The sequence below is a fragment of the Adiantum capillus-veneris genome, chromosome 11, assembly GCF_014529385.1.
Source record: "Adiantum capillus-veneris isolate H3 chromosome 11, ASM1452938v2, whole genome shotgun sequence".
Taxonomy (NCBI): domain Eukaryota; kingdom Viridiplantae; phylum Streptophyta; class Polypodiopsida; order Polypodiales; family Pteridaceae; genus Adiantum; species Adiantum capillus-veneris.
In genome coordinates this window covers 127,456,721-127,475,712 of record NC_140941.1, presented here as the reverse complement: position 1 = coordinate 127,475,712, position 18,992 = coordinate 127,456,721, and the positions used below count along the sequence as shown (strand labels likewise).

The 18,992-nt window shown below is 45.3% G+C and overlaps 1 protein-coding gene across 4 annotated transcripts in view; it reads left to right on the top strand.

Moving 5' to 3' along the window:
* The first annotated feature begins 2,254 nt into the window (after window positions 1-2,254).
* LOC147447987 (pectin acetylesterase 8-like) overlaps window positions 2,255-18,992 on the top strand; it is a 29,549-nt gene continuing 12,811 nt past the window's right edge. The window contains exons 1-6 of one of the 4 annotated variants that reach the window (XM_086523882.1): window positions 2,255-2,732; window positions 2,837-2,893; window positions 3,373-3,455; window positions 3,771-3,873; window positions 4,033-4,136; window positions 4,209-4,295. In XM_086523882.1, the coding sequence (XP_086380008.1) occupies window positions 2,657-2,732; window positions 2,837-2,893; window positions 3,373-3,455; window positions 3,771-3,873; window positions 4,033-4,136; window positions 4,209-4,295 (510 nt within the window). In that variant the 5' untranslated portion in view covers window positions 2,255-2,656. Of the gene's footprint in view, window positions 2,733-2,836; window positions 2,894-3,372; window positions 3,456-3,770; window positions 3,898-4,032; window positions 4,137-4,208; window positions 4,296-18,992 lie in introns of all 4 variants that reach the window. The other 3 variants (XR_015189664.1, XM_086523881.1, XM_086523883.1) reach the window with 3 other exon arrangements.

Genomic DNA, 18,992 nt, shown 5'->3' with positions numbered 1-18,992 from the left:
CCTCTGTATCCCGATCTACACCTGGGATGTCTCTCTCTCTCATGGTCCTCCTGCTCGCAGATGCCATCTCCATCTTTGCTTCACATTCATCATATCATGCTCTTTTCACCACATCGCATTTCCCTCCAGTTGCACCTATGTGTAGTGTCCTCTGTAGCCACCCAGTAACTATTGCGGTTCAACATTGAACCTCATGTTTCAACCTGCTCCACCTGCCGCCTCAATAGGCCCCTCACAGAGCTGGAGTCCTGACGTGAAGACCTCATTGGACTTTCCCTCTTGGAATTAGAGAGGGTATTCTGTAAGATACCCTACCCTATAAAGAATCCCAAAAATCTCTCTCTCTTTGGCCTCACCCCCCTTTTCCCCTAAAAACCAAAGACAAATCTCCTGAGATTCTTATTAATAAGCCCACTTTCCAAAATTTGAGGCCACTTGCTTAATGCATGGCTCAAGTTGAACGAATATCAATAATGTATTATTCACCCCTTTCATTCCCATCATCACATATCTTAAGTAAATGCTTCACTATCTATTACAAGCAATCGAATAATTTGAACATTTAATTAAAAAATATCATCACATGTCCATCATTAGATTTACACACTTTTCATTTAAATGAGTGCCCACTATCTTACTTCAACCAATCGACATTTTTGGCCTATCAAAAAATGTTTGAAAATACAACTCAACCTCTTTTCTATTTTAGTCAGCAAAAAGAGAAGGCATCTCTATAGCCTTTGCCCTTTGGGCACGCCATAAAGGGGTGTTAATTATTTAAACTAAACTAGGATATGGAGGGCGTCTTAGCTTAGTGACTTGACACATTGAATGACTCGCCACTCATGTGTTGTACATCACCCTTGCCCCCCAAACTTGGAATTGTTTATGTGATATCATGATATATCCTCCTCCTTTGCTTCTTCTGTTATGACTAAGAGACATGAAAAATCTAAGAGACGAGTTTTGTTCTACGAAGAGGGAAATGGGATAATCGAGTCTACCACACTTGGGTGATTGAGAGACCTAAAGACTAACTCCCACCGAGTCTTGCATGAAGCCTCGGCACTTGGGATCAAGTGCATGAGAATCATGGCTTAAGCGATCTTTTGTTAGCTTTGTGCCTCCTCTTTTTCTTCCTAATAGACCTTCCAAGGTGGGAGGATGGTTTTTTTTATTTTTAAAAGCAGAACTCACAGAAGTGAGTGAGATTATATTATCAATCAAAAAAATTACATGATATCCAGCCCTGCTCATCATCTGAGCCAGGGCATCATAGAGACATAAGGAGCTCAAAAAGGAGACATAAAGAGATCAGATACATTGGCTAGCAAGGGGAGCCATCCCGTAGCAGAAAAATAACCACCATAATGAGATAAACCCGAAGTCTAGCTGATCAGGGAGCCACCCTCGAAACCACCACACTGCAGGTTGCCACAGGAGATCTGCCCTCTGCCACCGGGGACAGCTCCACCCACGCAGGGGTAGTAGCAGAACACAACAAAAACCACAAAGCATGTCACAAGGGGAGGAGCCCACCCGCTCCATCACCGGCCACTTAGGAGCCTCCACCAAAAAGAGCAAACAATCCATCGCACTGCCGAACAAAGCACTACCAAAGAGAGTAGACCGCAAACTAAAAAGGGAGCCATGCCCCGAGACCAGGCCGTTGAGGTGGGCCAAGCACCTTCAGAGAGTGGAACAACAGGCTTGAGGATGCCACAAACAGAGAAAGGCTGCCACCACCTCCCCATCACCCATAGGCGCATCATTCCCAAAGTCGAAACCTCAGCCGCCATTTTAACCCTGAGATGGGTAAGGAGCCAAAAAAAAGGAGGACCGGCATAAGGAGATCGTAGACAGATGGGGTGTAGGCGCCCGGCCACCCATCCCCAGGGTGAGCCGCGCCCTCCAAGATCCACCGGCCGACCACCTCCAGCAAGCGACACCGCTGCTCCGCCCTGCCGCAACACCAACCTGAGCACTCTCGGTTCCTTGGCCTCGCAGGCTGCAGAGAAAGAGGCGAAGCTCGCTCCAACCCTTCCCTAAAGGAAGAAGTGACGTTGCAGTTTTTTTTCTATCGTCCATTAGCGGATCGCGATTCCCACATGCAAATTTGCACCGTGAGATTGACCTCCCGGGGTTCATTTAAGACCCAATGGTCTTTAGTGTAGAGGATTGAGAGTCTCTCGTTCTTTAACTTGCCAACTGTCCTGCCTCTGCAAAAAGAGCAAAGCTGCATGCAGTTTTGCTACTCTTTTGTTGCGCAGAAGCACAATGCGGTAGACAGTGGTACGTAAGTTTGTTGCGTGTAGTATGAGACATGGTGGTTAGTCTAGAACGCGGGCTCTTTGCCAGCTGATCAAGAAAATGAATTTTGTACCATCACTTTGCCTGATCAGTAACATGGCTAGCTTGAGGGCATAACGCACCTTGACGTTGAAAGCTAACGCGCTCTCTCCACACACACACGGACACACACACGACGCATGATCCCGTTCACAGAGCTGAAGAACTCTCTTCAAAAACTTTGGAGCGTTCATGATGAACCCTTTGCTCTTCAAAAGGAGATTAATGCTTGCATGCTCTCATGGCATGCGTCTTTTGTTAGCTCTGTGCCTCCTCTTTTTCTCCCTCCTAAAGCTCAAACCCAGTCATGCCATGCCTTCTTGCGAGGCTATTTGTGGTTTCCCTGTACTTCCTCATCGTCACCTTCAGCTGTCCTGCACAAGGTATGGGTTTTGTATCTCTGCATGTTGACATGATCTTTGCTTGTTTTACGCAATGTACTGTTGTTTTCTTTTGTTTTGATCCTCACTCTTATAAGTTCATGCAGGGGCTCCCATTGGCATCGAGCTGACACTGGTCCATGGTGCTGATGCAAGGGGTGCAGGTAACCATCTCAATATTTTCAAGAATGACGATTTTTTCAGTGGAAGAATGTGTGCAGACATGTTATGGGAATTTCCTGATTGCATGTGTGTGCACATGGACAAACATGTAGCACGCTTTCGGTCAGGAGGTCTTTGGTTCTATTGTTGTGGTTATGGATGAGGTCCCCTTGTGGATTAAACCCTACTTAATTTGTTCACATGAGATAGTAACAAAAGAAAACTGAAAGACCTTCAACGGCAAACAGTAATTGTGAAATGAGAGACTTTGCATTCACAATTAGAGACTTTGCAGAAGTTAACTTGTTTGCAAACCTCTATATACAATCAAGAGAATGTGCAAAGCCAAGCCAATATTTTCTTACAACACTATGAGTTGTCATCTTGCTGTGCTAGTTAACATTGTTTATCGTTTTTGTGTGACTTCGTCTACATGCCAAACAAGGTTAACTCTTTTAAGATTTTGAAAATGCTTTGCTAGTTTGCTTGGATGGGAGCTTGCCTGGTTATCATCATGATGTAGGTAGCGGCTCCGGCTCGAACAGCTGGATTGTCCATTTGCAAGTAAGACAACTATTATTGTAATTCTTCTGTTTAAGGAATGGTGCATATACATGCGCATACTCAGTTGCATTGGAAACAATAACTCTCTCTCTCTCTCTCTCTCTCTCTCTCTCTCTCTTAAACAAACACGCCCACACACGCACCCACAGAGGTTTTCACATTTTTGTATGCATGCATGTGCATGAATGTTTAAAAGACTTCTCCTCATGCTACAAAACTGGAGGGTGCGGTGTCACATTTTTATACACATGGCAGTGTGGCACAAGCATGTGCATGAATGTTTGCACTCATTGTCCAAATTGGATATGAATGCAGGGTGGAGCATGGTGTTCGGATGCAAACTCATGTGCCTTACGAGCCCAAACATCTCTTGGGTCATCACGTTTTATGAATGCCTCTATTTTTCAAGGGATTCTAAGTAACTCCCCTAGCGTAAATCCATGTATGCTCTTATGATTCTAATACTAGCTTAAAGAGAGGCTGTGTACTGCCCAAGTTCATTTGTGTGTCCCTCAGTGTCGTTTTAGTTTTTGGGGGGTAAAGGCCTGCTTTTACACTGTGGACCTTCTTTTTGCAGATTTTTATAACTGGAACAGAGTCAAGGTAAGATATTGTGATGGTGGGTCTTTCAGTGGAGATGCAGAACTTCCTATGCTAGCTCGGATCCCTGGAACAAGTCAGGTATATCGTATAGGAGATGATTGGCCCATATTTGTATAGGCGACAGAGCTTTGATACTTGTCTCTCCTGCAGTTGCAACTTCTCTACTATCGGGGAAACCGAATCTGGAAAGCAGTTATGGAAGACCTGCTTGCTAGAGGCATGAACCGTGGTTCTCAGGTATTGCATTCAAGTCTCACTTCTATTCATAGCTAGAAGAAACTGGTTATTCTTCTAGAGGGACAAATACTCCAGTGGATGAAACCCTTTTCAAGTTGTGGTGTAGTTTCTTGATTCAACTTTGATAACTAGTGAATGAGAAGGTGGAGGCTACTGCTTACGTCAGGCTTGGCTGAAGCGACCATACGTACATTTAGAATTGTATCAATGCTCAAGGGAGTGGTGGCATGTTTCTAAAATCCCGTGGAACAGTCCTGCCAATGTGCCCATTTGTTGCTGCTAATGCTTCTAGCATTCTTTTAAGCTCTGGCATTCGTGCTTGAACAGTGTTGTAGAGTCGAGGTCACATGATCTAAGCCTGATTCAGATGAGACCCCTATGGGGGCACACATGTGCCCTTGTGCACACACATGCACATGCGTGCACACAGACAAAAGCGAGGTGGACACAATAATCTGCAAGTCCACAGCCTGAAAACAGAAAAGAGTATTCAATGCGGAAGGGCTAGAGTGACATTCAGTAAGAGGGTTTGGCTGGAAATTGGCATCCCTTTTGGTTTTTTTTTATTGATTCCAAGTTTACTACAGACTTGCACAAGGTTTCACCCAATCTATGAGTGCATTATAAACTTTACAGATCAAGCTTTATGTGCCCTTTTAGACGGTCCTGGCTAAAACACTGCACATGTAGGATTTTGAGAAAAAGGCAGGCTGAAAGCCAAAAAACGAAAGACGTGGGATTTGTTGAAGAGATAGCATGGGGAATAAAGCAGTGCGGTACCCAATACTTTTATCTTCCTCCTTATACTTCTCTCTTTTCTGTATGATTGTGTGGCTGACCTTCTATTTCCCTTCGATCTAAGATACATTGTCAAACTTCAAAGGCCACATTGGTCTCTTTGAGACGATCATATGGCCTTCTTTTTTTCTATCTTGCGCTCTCTGTTTGCTTGCGATCTCTCTTTTGCTTTAGACAATCGTGACAGGTTTTAGGGTTAGGGTTTGTGCATCCAAATCAAAGACACAAATGGCCTTTGGATTTGTCTGGCCTTTCATAGGTTCTCTTAGATGCCTCTCAATATGCTGAAGAAGCAGAGCGCAAATTGAACAACTGAATCAAATGTGCTCCCTTCAGCCTCTCTGCATTGAACGCCATAAAGAATTCTTCAAGTTGGTCAATGTGTCACAAAAGCGATGATGTGGCAGCTTGACCTATCGACTCAAGATAGAAGCGAGAGAGTTTACAAGTGATGATGTGGCATTTTTGTACTATTAACGTGGCCACGCAAAACTTGGCGGAAATCACGGACTAGCGTTGACTTTAGGAGCATTGGCTTTTTTAGGTGCTAGTGTTTTTAGTAGATTGCTTTTAAGCAACGCCAACTTTTGTAACCAGTTGCTAGTTCTTTATGAGAATGCCCAGGGGGTCACTCTCAGCCGATTAATGTATGGTTGCACATTTGTAGAGTGAGATTCTGGAAGAGGAAGTCATGCCACCTACATTTTTGCGAGATGAAGCACTTAGAGTTTAGACGATTGTTCTTCTCAAAGCAATCTTTTCCAAAATTTCCGCAATCGACTTTTGAAGAAGAAGCTTTTTACGAAAAGTGCTTTTTGAAGAAGCTTTTTATAGAAGTCGCTTTTTAAGAAAGTTGTTTTTGTGAGAGTGTCTCACAAGTTTGGCATGTCCAATTGGAAGGAGTGGCTGAGAGAATAAGGGGTTAAGAGTTTTTAACTCTATAACCCAAAAGACCTTGGGTTAAGAGTTTTTAACTCTAACCCAAAAGACCTTGAAGATATGGCGACAGGCCTAAAGGGGGTTAGGGTTCTAAAAAACCTAACCTTGCCAACTTAAAGAGCACTAGCCAATGGGCCCTAATCTTGAAAATTAAAAACTGCAAAGCTTGCTGCTGAGTTTTGTGAATTGTGTTGACATGATGACGTCGCAGGCTGAAAGGATTTCTACGTTTTGCGTTGACAACAGGGAAGGGCAAATTTTCACATGCTTTTGAGTGTGTAGATGCTTTTGATGCTCTGTTTTTGGACATCATTGCTATAAGTGTCCAAAGGACCACTCTCAAAGAGCATTTGGACGGAGAGTCTCGAAGTGAATTGGAACCTCGGGGAGTCGTACCATCGTGAAGCAATAATAAAGAAATATCGAAAGGGACGCCGGTCTTTGCGGCTAGTGCATCTTGCCTCAGAACTTCGTTGTGCTGTGTTGACTCCTCCTCTCTCTCTCTCTCTCTCTCTCTCTCTCTCTCTCTCCCTCTCTCTTCAAGTTCAAGATTTTGCAGATTTTGTTCGTGTGTTGCTTTTGATTTCTTGCTTGGAGTGTCCAAGCATGTAACAATGGTATCAGAGCTCATAACGATTCTTCTTCTACGGAGGATCCTATCCTTTTTGTAGCACATATGGATTCTCGCGGAGAATTTGATCGAGACGACACCCCTTCCATCGGTAGTTTGCGAGGAGATGAAGAAACGCAAAATCCTAGCGGGGGACTAGAGAAAACAATGGAGATTCCAACGGGAATAAGCCTTTTTTTGTCGTAAAGTGATGATGTGGCATAAAAGATAGAGCCCGGACAAAAGGGGGGTTTAAACCCTAGTGAAAGAAGCAGATAAAGTTGTACCAACCTTGAGGTTCCTGCCGTTTGGCCAAAGGGGGTTATGATTGAAAACCTTCTAATCATAACTTGCGCAACTTATGGAAGTTGGCCGAGGGGCCTGAAATTTAACTAAAATAAAGCTAAGGCCCAAAACTGCATCGCGATGATGATGTGGCAGACTGTATGGACGCCCGCAATTTGCGGCGTGATATGTGGAAATGTGTTGATGTGGCAGTAGCGTGTACGGATAGCCCATGGGGCGCTTGCAAAGACAATAGGGTAGAGGAGCTGGTTTAGAGGCGCTGAAGTTGCGCCATCAATTGCGAGCGTTCTGTTGCAGCATTTCGAGCGTGGATGGGTGCAAATGAACGTGATGCGTAGCAGGAGTCTCCAACAAAACGGCAACCGGAACAAAGCTCCACAGACAAAGTTTGGTGCAGATTACGGAAACCTGTGTAAAAAAAAGGGACACCATTGGAAATACGAATGAGGGGGGTAATTAGAGTAGGGGGGTAATTAGAGTCGGCAATGCCAACAAGGCTCGAGCACATGATCTGACGGCGATGATCTTCCCGTAGCCAAGCTAACCACGTAGGCATTCAACTTTCCATGCCCCTAATATAACACACATTTGCCTTATTATCTGGGGGTCGACGAGTCCCTAAAAATGGACCCGTCTTTTTACTGGCTCCTCTACCCTACGACAAATTCAAGCGACTTAGCAGAAGATGAGTACGGGCCACCTCAGGCTACACAATATGAACTTTTGAAGATGCAATGTCAACAACAGGTTGACGAATGAACAAAGCAGATGCTTCAATTCTCTAAAGATCCCCAATTTGCAATTTTTTTGACCCAGCAGTCAATGGTTGAAGTGCATACTCAATGGAAGAAAGCCACCGAACCACCAATCAAACCGGCAATCAAGAAACCTCCTACTCCGAGGATGTTTACTGAAGAAGAACTTCAAGAGGTGGTCAAGACCCAGATCAGTTAACTTTTGGACACGAAGAAGCCATCGAAGAAGCAATTGAAGAAGCGCAAGAAGGGGACTTCCTTCCTCTTCCGACTCGAGTGAGGAGGGCAGAAAGGGCAAGAAGCAAAGCAAAAAGCAAAGCTTTGGAAAAAACAAGAAAAAGGCAAAGAAGATCAGATTCCGACCAGTTCTATGGAGGAGTCATCCTCTGATAGTTCGGACTCTGACGATCACATGTTTTATTCGAAGAAGCACTTTTACAGAGCCAACCAATACGATTTCCTCGAAGATGAGAGCAAGAAGACAAAAGGAATTTAAAGATGGTGGACAATCAATACAATTTGAATCCTTTTCTGGATTCTGAGATGCTCTGAGGGCTTTGGCTTTTATTCAGTATTTTGACATAGCCTTCTCCGGAGGGCATTACTCAGAGCATTCCAAGATCAGGAGGGTTGCATCGTTTTTAAAGGGAAATGGTGGTCCACTCTTCTTCTGAGGAAAGAAGCCCCGATCAAGTGGTTGAAGTTCAAATGGCTCTTTATTTCTTCTTGGTTGACTCAGGAGTACGAACGAGATGTAAGAACCGCTTGGAACCATCTTCGAATGATTGTCACAAACCAGTGACGTGGCAGTCCGGATACACACACTTACACCCCGGTTGGTTGCAGAATTCAGAGAGTTGCGTTGCAGTGCTGATGTGGCATGCTGTAGCGTTTTGCCGCGCAAAATTGCGGCAGTTGTACGGACTGCTTTTCTCTACTCAAAAGCTGGCTAGAATTCTACGCAATGCTGATTTTGCCAGTTTTGAAGCTTTTGGGGCTATTTGCTTTATTTTTGAATGCTTTTAAAATATGGAAGCTTTTGGGGCCCTGCTTTTGGCATCCCTTGTAAACCTTTAAATACGTGGTTGGGCTCCCACTCTGCAGAGCATCTGGATGCAGAGTCTGAGAGTGAGACCCCTCCTACTCCTTGTACTTTGAGTTGCAGATTAATACAAAAAGAAATACCGAAAGGGGTGCCAGTCTTTGGGGCCAATATCTCTTGGCATGGAACTCCGCCGGGCCGTGTCGAATCAATTGTGAACTGTGAACTGTTTTGAAGTGAATCTCTGCTGTGTCGCGGTAGAATCTTGACTTGGAGTGTCCAAGTTTGTTACAGTGGTATCAGAGCGCGGCCAATTTCTCTTCTACCGGGAAATCCGATCCTTTTCTCGCGACACTTATGGATTCAAACTGAGATCAGTCGACTTCCTCCGCATCTGGGGATGCGAGAAGAGATCACGAAGAAGATTCTCACGAGGAGTACTGCCTGCCTCGGCCTACTCAGGCGGAGATTGAAGAGATGGAGCGTCGACAATTAGTTGACAATGCGACAAAGATGATGATCAATCTTGCGAAGGATCCCAAATTTGCAAAATTTGACACAGACATCCTTCGACGAAGTGCACTTACAATGGCGTAAGGCCATAGAACCACCCCTCAAACCGGCACTCAAGAAGTCTTCTACTCCGAGGATGTTTACAGAGCAAGAATTAGAAGAGGTGGTTGATACACGGATTATCGAGCTTATTGACGCAACCAACAAAGCCAAAAAGCACGACAAAAAGCAGAAGAAAGGAATTGACTTCCCAGGTTATTTGGGTCGTCAATCTGCTTTTGCCTCGGCAAGAAAACATAAGAAGCATGTCAGATTTGAAGGAGTATCCAATTCTTCTTCTTCTGACAGTTCTTCTAGCTCTTCTGACTCGAGCGAAGAAGACAAGAAAGGGAAAAAGCGAAGCAAAAAGCAAAGCTTCCGAAAGGGCAAGAAAAAGGCAAAGAAGCTAAGTTTCACTCAGTTTCTGATAGTTCTACAGAGGACTCGTCTTCAGATAGTTTGGACTCTGATGATCACAAATTTTATGCAAAGAAGAAGAATTTCTATAAAGCCAATCAGTATGATTTTCTGGAGGATAAAAGCAAGAAAGTTCGAGAATTTAAAGAAGGTGGACAGTCAATTAAACACTTTTTTTGGATTCCGAGATGCCTAGAGGGCTTTGGCCTTCATACAGCAGTTTGATATAGCTTTCTCTAGAGGGCATTACTTAGAGCACTCCAAGATTCGGAGGGCTACCTCTTACTTCAAGGGAAATGCTCGAACATGGTGGTCCACTCTTCTATTGAACAAGAAAGTGCGAGTTAAATGGCTGAAATTTAAAAGGCTTTTTATTTCTTCTTGGTTGACTCGGGAGTACGAACGCGACATACGAACTGCTTGGAACCATCTCCGGATGAAAAAGAAAGATACCTTGAACGCATATTGCGAGAGATTTTGGAGTTTTTTTCTACTTGCTTCTTTATTTAAGAAGATCTCGTTTAAGAACAGATTGAGCGATTTACCTTTGGACTTCCTACGGAGATCCGAGATCACTGCTTAGAGCAAAAGTCAGATTCTATTCAAGAACTGAAGAGTCGTGCAAAACGAGGCTTTGCCATTCACTCAGGCAATTGACTTACCCCACAGATGAGATCATGACGCAGAAAACCCGACAGACTTCTAAAAATGAAAGTAGAAAGAAGAAGAGTCCCCAAGATTAGAAAGAAAAGGATGCACGACCCCGGCTCACTCCTCGGGAAAGAGCCAACTACATTAAAGAGGGGAAGTGTTTTGGATGTGGGGAACAAGGACACATCTTCGCGAAGTGTCCTAAAAAGGCATAGAAAGAACAAGATGAAGACATGCCAAAGAGTTCAAAAGCATTTGAGGAACGTGGACGGAAAGGCAAGATGAAAGCAAGACTGGTTCCAAATTACATGGGTATTGATCCAAGCACGATTGATGAGAGTACAGAACTTTGCTGAGCTTGGGGCAAAGTGAAAGATTAAGAAGCCCTGATTGATGGAAGAGGCAAGGCCAACGTCATTTCCACCTGAATTGGCAGCGCGGCTCAAGATTACACCCGATCGGATGGGGCCACAAGCAGAGGCAGTTCTAGCGGCACCCGGTAGGGATGTAGCCATTACACCTGTCATTAGCAAACTTCGGTTGCATTGTTAGGGGTATTTGGGGCATGAGGACTTCTACATAATGCCCTTCGAAGGTTGTGATGTCCTCGTGGGAATTTCCTGGTACCATAAGAATAACGCCGTGGTTGACTATCGGGCAAGAAAAGCGACTTTGACAATAGAAAAGGGTCGAACTATTGTACTTGATGTGAAACTTAAGGGCGAGTCTGTCCCTATTGTATCGGTTTTGGCCGTTTCAAAATTAATGAAATCCAGTCTGTTTGTTTACTCGATCTTTTTGAAAGAGTAGAATGATGATCATAGGACAAATATGTCTGATCTAGAAAAAGAATGTCAAGATTTTCTCCACACTCATGCCGATTGCTTTCCTGAGGATCATACCAGGCGAGTTGCCACCAGCTCGTCGTCTTGAGGATCATACCATTGATCTGATACTTGGAAGCACACCACCGAACCGGCCACCTTACCACGTGAGCCGAGCCCAGAATGAAGAGATTATGAACCAAGTGAAAGACCTCTTGGAAAAGGGTCTTATCCAGTCGAGTACTTCACCTTACTGCTCTCCGATGTTGTTGGTGTTGAATTAAGACGGAGCTTGGAAAATGTGTATTGATTATAGAGCTCTCAACAAAATCACCATCAAGAACAGATTTCCGATTCCTAGGATCGATGATATTCTAGACCAACTACAGGGATCCTCTTGTTTCAACAGGATCGATTTGAAGAGCGGATATTATCAGATCCGAATCGCGCCGGGAGATGTCTACAACAGAGTTACCGGGGAACGCCCCCTAGCCCCCGTTCCGGCGTTCCGGGGGGCAGTTCCCTTCCGGAACGTTCCGAAACGTCCTGGAACGTCTAACGTTCCAGGTGGCCAGTGCAAACCGGAATGGCCGTTCCGGAACGCCCCCGGAATGTTCCGGAATGCCCCTGGAACGGCCAACGGCTACAAACAAATTTGGCAAAAATTGGAAAAATTGAAGTAAATGTTTGGGATTCTTTTTGAAGTGTGCAAGGCCTCAAGGACTCATAAAATGCACCCCCCTCCCCCTTTCTCTCCACAAGCTAATCCTCAAGGGTCAAGCTCTCTCCCTCTCACACTCTCAAGATCTCTCCCTCTCAAGACTCAAGGCTTCAAGCCTTCAAGCTCTCTTCCTCTCCCTCCCACTCTCTCAAATCTCTCCCTCTCCCTCTCACTCTCTCGAGTCTCTCCCTCTCAGTCTCTCAAGCTCTCTCTCTCTCTCTCTCTCTCTCTCTCATCTTCATCTAGTCATAGCAAGGTTAAATGGTCTTCAAAACGAGTTTTTTGTGAGTATTAGAGTCAAAGCACTCTAATACTCCTTGTATTTAAACACAAGGAGCCAAAAAATGCACTATTTGGGTGTTTTTTAACCTCCCGTTCCGCGCCGTTCCTGTTCCGGACCCCTAGCCATTCCCCTGTTCCGCGTTCTGGGTAACTATGGTCTACAAGATAGCTTTTCGGACGACCTTCGGTTTATTCGAGTTTTTGGTGATGCCTTTTGGGCTTACCAATGCTCTAGCGACCTCTAACCGAATGATGGACAAGATTTTCAGAGAGTATAGATCTTTTGTGGGCACTTTCTTTGATGACATTATTGTCTTTTCCAAGGATGAGGCAGATCATAGAGCACATCTGCTACGAGTCTTTCAGGCATTGCGGGATCACAAGTTAGTGATAAATGCAAAGAAAAGTGAATTTTTCCTACTCGATATACACTTTTTAGGACACATCGTCTCAATAGCAGGAGTGCAGATGGACCCGGCCAAGATAGAGACTATCCGTGATTGGTCCGATTGAAGAATGTCCATGAAGTTAGAAGCTTCTTGGGCATATGTTCTTATTACCGGCGGTTCATCAACAGAAAGTTTGCAGAGGTTGCTTCCCCTTTACATATTTTGACACAGAAAGGAGTCCCTTTCTCGTGAGGACCCACCTAGGTGACTGCCTTTCAAACATTGAAAGAGAAATTGACTACGCAACTAGTTTTGACTTTGTCGGATTTGCAGAAGTAATTTGAAGTATATTGTGACGCTTGTGGTTGTAGTCTGGGTGCGGTCTTAATGCAAGAAGGCCATGTCATTACCTACGAGAGCCGATTGTTCTCAAGGCCGGAATTGACAGCACAGATATATGAGAAAGAGCTTTTGGCGATTATTCATGCTCTTTCTCAGTGGCGACATTACCTACTTGGAGCCGATTTTACGGTCTTCACAGATTACTAGAGTTTATGCTACTTCTTGTCATAGAAGCAGCTATCGGAAAAGCAGATGCGGTGAGGAACATCTTGTCACAGTTTCCCTTCCAGATTGTCCATTTGCAAGGAGTGAAGAATCGTGTGGCAGATGCTTTGTCTCGGAAGCCATTGGTTTTGGCTATTTCCGCGATACATCATAGGAGCTTCGAGGATATGGTTGATCAGTATGTCACCGATACAGATTTTGCAGATATTTTCACTCGGATACGGAATGGGGAGGTAGTAGTGGGATATTCCATTCGGGATGGCTACTTGATGAAGAAAATGATGTTGTGCGTTATACAGCCGTTGAGGGAAAAGGTTTTAACTGAATGCCACTGTCCACCATTTACGGGTCACCGCGGCATTGCTACCACCTTGAAAGGTGTGGAGAGATACTTCTTTTGGCCGAGACTCAAGAAGGACGTGGATGATTTTGTACATAGTTGCTTGGTATGCCAGAAGGTCAAGTTTGACAGGCATAAAGCACAGGGATTGTTACAGCCTTTACCCATACCCACCCGTCCCTTGGAAAGTATTGCAATGGATTTCATTTTTGATCTCCCGAGAACACAGAGTGGGCACGATGGTATCTGGACTGTTATTGACAGATTTAGCAAGCAAGCTCATTTCATTCCAGTGAAGAAGACAATCAAGCAAGATCACTTAGTGAGACTGTTTGTGGCCCAGATCTTCAGATTACATGGCATGCCTGAGACAATTGTCTCCGACAGAGACCTTAGATTCACGAGTTTGTTTTGGAAGGCTATTTGGGAGATCATTGGCACGCGGTTGCAATTCTCGTCATCTTTCCACCCGCAGACAGATGGGCAATTGAAAATTGCAAATTCAGTCGTACTAGATTTATTGAAGTCTTACATCTTGGATCAGAAGACTCAATGAAAAAAGGTATTTGCCCTTTGCACAATTCTAACACAGTTCGGAATTTCCTCCTGACTATGGATATTCCCTTTCCGATGCACCCGTCACCCACCCTGTGATGCTTCAGGATACCCATCACCTAGTCCTTTCCTACCGAACTTATGGTACAAACTCCTTCGCGATGCTCTATGTCACCCATCCTATGACGCATCAGAGGTGTCCGTTCCCGGATGGTTGGATACTTCTTTCCGATGCTCCGTGTCACCCATCCGATGTGACGCATCAGAAGTACCCGTTCCTGGTGGCCTTATAGATATTCCTTTTGTGCTCCCGTCATTACTCTGAATGACGTACTAGAAATATTTGTCCTCAGATGTCTCCAGTGAGAAAAACCCTCACTTAAAATTCAAATAATTCATTTAGAATTATTTTTCTTGGTGTTCCAAGCGAGAAAACCCTCTCACTTAAAAATCCAATAATTTATTTATAATTATTTTTCTATCAAATAAAGCCAATTTAGCAACATGGTTTGAGCAGGAGGTTGGAGGATCGATTTGTTGCGAGCCTGCTTCGGTCTTGGGAGCAGTTGAGGAGGGGCCTGGAGCAACACCAACCCACCTGCACGGAGGAGCGCTTGAGAAAGCCCCTTGTTTGGAACCCCATGGTTCGTACTCAGAGAGGCCACCTGGTTGGTAGTAGGTCTCATGTTTCTTTGGGTCCCATGGTAGAGGGCCCAGCCCGCACTCTTGGCGACTGGCTTCAGTTTTGAGGGTTGCCTGAGGAGACGCAGAGCATCCAGCTATGAGGCATGAGAGGGGTGCAGAGCATGTGCCCTGCAGGACATTACAAAGGCTTTACCAGCAGAGTGGCTCACCCCTCTAGAGACAGCAGCTCCCAGATGGATGGGAGCCTTCACGCGACTGGAGGTCCTCATCGCAATTGGTGCTTGCTCAGAGACCGTTCCCCCCATGTTCTTTGAGATCTAGGGAGAGGGTCGTCTACACAGCTCAGTAGAGGCTCCTCAAGTAGCAGAGTGCTGTTTTCAGAGGATACGTGTAGTGGGCATCTGTGGGAGGATTGGTGTCATAGATCCTAACCCAACAGATCTTAAGACAAGCCATTGGCGTCTTTGGGCTTGGGAAAGCTGCCCCCTAGCACGAGTGCTGTGGGACCTTGGAGAGTGGTTTTGGAGAGACCCCTTCTCTTCAACTGATCACCCTGGGATCCCCTTCTTTTAGTACACTGTTTGACTGGGGCGACACATAGTGGAAGCACGGAGAGAGGCTCGTCCTGTTGTAGCACTTCATTGGCAGGAGGAGGGTCTCACAACTGAGTTCTTGTCAGGTTTTTGGGAGCAGTTGTGGGACTTCAGATAGCCGAGGGTAGTAACTTTGTTCCAGTGGCTAGTTGCACACAGAGCTACAGGAGTGGGGAGTTGGCTAGTACATAGTGGCTTGTCGGCAGCGTGTGCAACTTGTGACCATCCTTTGGAGAGTCACCGTCATTGTCTGTGGGATTGTCCCATGGCACATCAGGTTTGGCTTTAGATACTTTGGCTGATGCCAGCTCTATCCACAGCTCGATAGTTCACTTGGGGTGTTGTAGCCTGGTTCATCCTCACGGGCCCTGCGCTCCATTTTGAGTTAGCCTCCACTAGCAAGATGATAGTGATGCAAGGGGGGCCAACCTACACTTCAGCCTGCCACAGAGCTTCCCCCCCTAGGAGTGGTGCAATGAGAGAGAGGTGTGCTAGGAGCTCATCTGTGGCCTGGCACTCTGGTTCATTTGGCGGGCCTGTTGCTTCCGCATCTTCGAGGCTTGCCTTGTCCCACTGGCGGAGACTGTTCGCGATGTTTGGTTGGAGTTGATTCATACTCTCAGGGGTCGGCTCGAGAGACTTCAGGGAAACTCCTGTAACAGACTTGGACACTCCAAGTCAAGATTCTACTGCGACACGATAGGAATTCACTTCAAAACATTTCACAGTTCACAATTGATTCGACACGGCGAAATTCCATGCCTAGAGATATTGGCCTGAAAGACTGGCGCCCCTTTCGATATTTCTTTGTGTATTAATCTGCAACTCAAAGTACAAGGGAGTGGGAGGCTCTCACTCTCAGACTCTGCGTCCAGATGCTCTGAGAAGCGGGAGGCTTGCCCACACTTACAAAGGTTTTACAAGGGATGTCAAGAGCAGAGCCCCAAAAGCTGGAAATCAAAAGCCCTTTTAAAATAGGCTTAAAACTAAAGCAAAGCTCTCTCTCTCTCTCTCTCTCTCTCTCTCTCTTCTAATGCCTTGCGTAAAAATAAAAGCAACTCCAAATTGCGTAGGATTTCCCATCAAGCATAGCATAGCTCATCGCAGAAGGCTGAAATTCCGTACTGCCTGCGCGTAAAAAGCGGAGGTGTCCGTATGTTGCCTGCCAGCTCTTCCGTACGCTGCCTGTCACGTCACTGCGTCAGGCAGCCAGGGCGAGTGTGTGTGTATACAGTGGGCAGCCATGTGTGTACAGCAGCCATGTACCAGTTTGTGACAGCTCCGACCGCATGCGGGAGCGTAGAGAGGCTTTCCTGTGACTCTGGCACCCAGGGCCTTTCTTCTCCATGGTTCAAGGTGCACCTAGATGGCACTACCCCTCCCATTTTGTGATTTAGCCCCATTGTACATATTTTGTTTACTCAATGGAGAGTCTCCCCATGCCTTTGATGTAGCCCTTTCTAGTAGAGGTGGTTTGTAGCCCTATGGGCAGTTTTATCAACTAATGGAAGGATCTCTTTCTTGGGGGAAATAAAACTCGAAAAGAGAATACATTCTTAAAAAACGGGCGGCATATGGTATTGGAAACGTTGAGATGAACAACTTTCATGTTCAGAGTTTTTCGGTTTGAGGACCGCAAAAGGGAGAGTCTTTCGTTTTTTTAGCGGGATTGCATTGGAGAGAGCAGGGGTACTTTTGTCTTCCTGACTCTTAAAGCTCCATTCAATCTCAGTCTAAAGAAATGTCTCCATGCTCTTCTCAAGGCTCATCATATTCTCTCTCTCGTCAGGAAGGAAATGCACGCGAGCGCTAAGAGCTACAGGAACTCCATGTATGGAGACATGATGAGAGAACTAAGGAGAGAGATCCGGGGGATACAGAATGAGGAGAGTCAGATCTATAAAATGGAATTACGAAACCTAATCAAGGCCGAAGTAAATGTAACAGAATGCGTTATGCAAAAGAAAATCGATGAGGCATTAGCAAGTTTTGAAGCATGGAGAACAAATATGGAAAAGCAAATGGGTGAAAAAGATGCAATAATCGAGGAGCTAAAAGGAGAACTGGCGGCTTGCAAATCTGCAACTAAGGAGAAGGGAGACGACCAACCTTCGGTGCTGAAGGAGCTCGAGGACATGAAGGATCGGATGAAAGCTCTACGGGAAGGAGATGAACAGAAATCGAAAACGGCATCCTCATGGGCGGAACGTCTTTTTAAGACACAAGAAAAGGTTGATGAAGCAGAGAAATGGATTGAGGATGCGAAGAAAGGGAAGGCCCAGATGCGCGAGACCACACCTACCTCCACCATCATTAATATGACCATTGAGGAAGAGCAGAAAAGGAAGACTCGGGCTCTGCATGTGCGGGTCACAGGAGTCAAAGACAAAGAGAATGTAGATGAAGAAGTGAAGGAACTGATACAACGCATGGGCATCATAGAACCCACTCACACAAGTGCATGGAGAGTGGGCAAGAAAGGAACCGATGAGAAGGGAAACGTAAAGGATAGGGCACTTATTCTCCGCTTCCCGAATATAGAAATAAGGAAAGAATTTCTAAAGAAGAGGCCAACTCTTAAGAAAACCGGTATTTTCCTGGGAGATGACCTTACATTGGCACAAGTGGCACACATGCAAGAGTTGATGCCAGAGATTAGGGCAGCAAGAGAAAAGGGGAAAATCGCCTTTTATAGAGGTGGGAAGGTAGTGGTTCTGGAAAAGCGCTCATCATAACGGTGCGAGATGTATGGGGCGACGCTCCGAATAGCGGCGTGGAATTGTAATGGATCATATAGGCTTGATGTAGGTGCCTTTGAAGACAGCTTTAGGGACAGAGACATAGTTTTCTACTCAGAGACACACCAGATACCGGGACAGCATATGCCACATGTGAAGGGTTATCTATGGGAAACAGTTGGTCGACCAGACAAGAGATCTCTACAGGGTAGCCGGGGTTCAGGAGGAGTAGCAGTCTTATTTAAAGAGGAGTTGAAACCACTACTACAGATTATCAGGAAAGATGAGCAAGCAAGGTATATGTGGGTGAGAATGAGAGCCGAGACAGGTAGATTTCTATATATCGCTATATGCTACTTCCCTCCGAGTACCTCAGTCTACTCCTCACCTAAAGGACAATCCCCTTTCTCCATATTGAATAATGACATATGGGAGTTCTCTAGAGATGGAGACATCGTTCTCTTAGGAGACTTTAATGCCAGAACGGCCAACTCTCAAGCAGTATTCTATGATACTTCTGAGGAAATGCTCAGAGAAGTGGATTTATCACAGAGAGGGCTTACTAGAAACTCACAAGATAAAGAACACACTGAATATGGGAGACATCTCATGGAGATGGCAACTATACATGGTTTGGCCATACTTAATGGTCTAGAGAATTTCCCGTTATCTGGGGGATTCACATGCTTCTCGCACAGGAATGGGGCCAGTACAATGGATTATGTCATGACTTCACCAAGCTTTATTTCTAGTATCAAGGACTTTATGGTGGGACCCAGGCCGGTTGGGATTGCAGTGGATCATGCTCTATTGACCTTATCAATCTCTTTTCAATACAATGCCTCTCAAGTACAAAGGAAGAAGACACACACAAGATATACTTTCACGCCTGAAACTGATTCAGTCTATGTGGAAAAGATCTATAATAGGATGTGGGCAGCCGAGCCAGTATATACTGTAGAGGAGATTACTT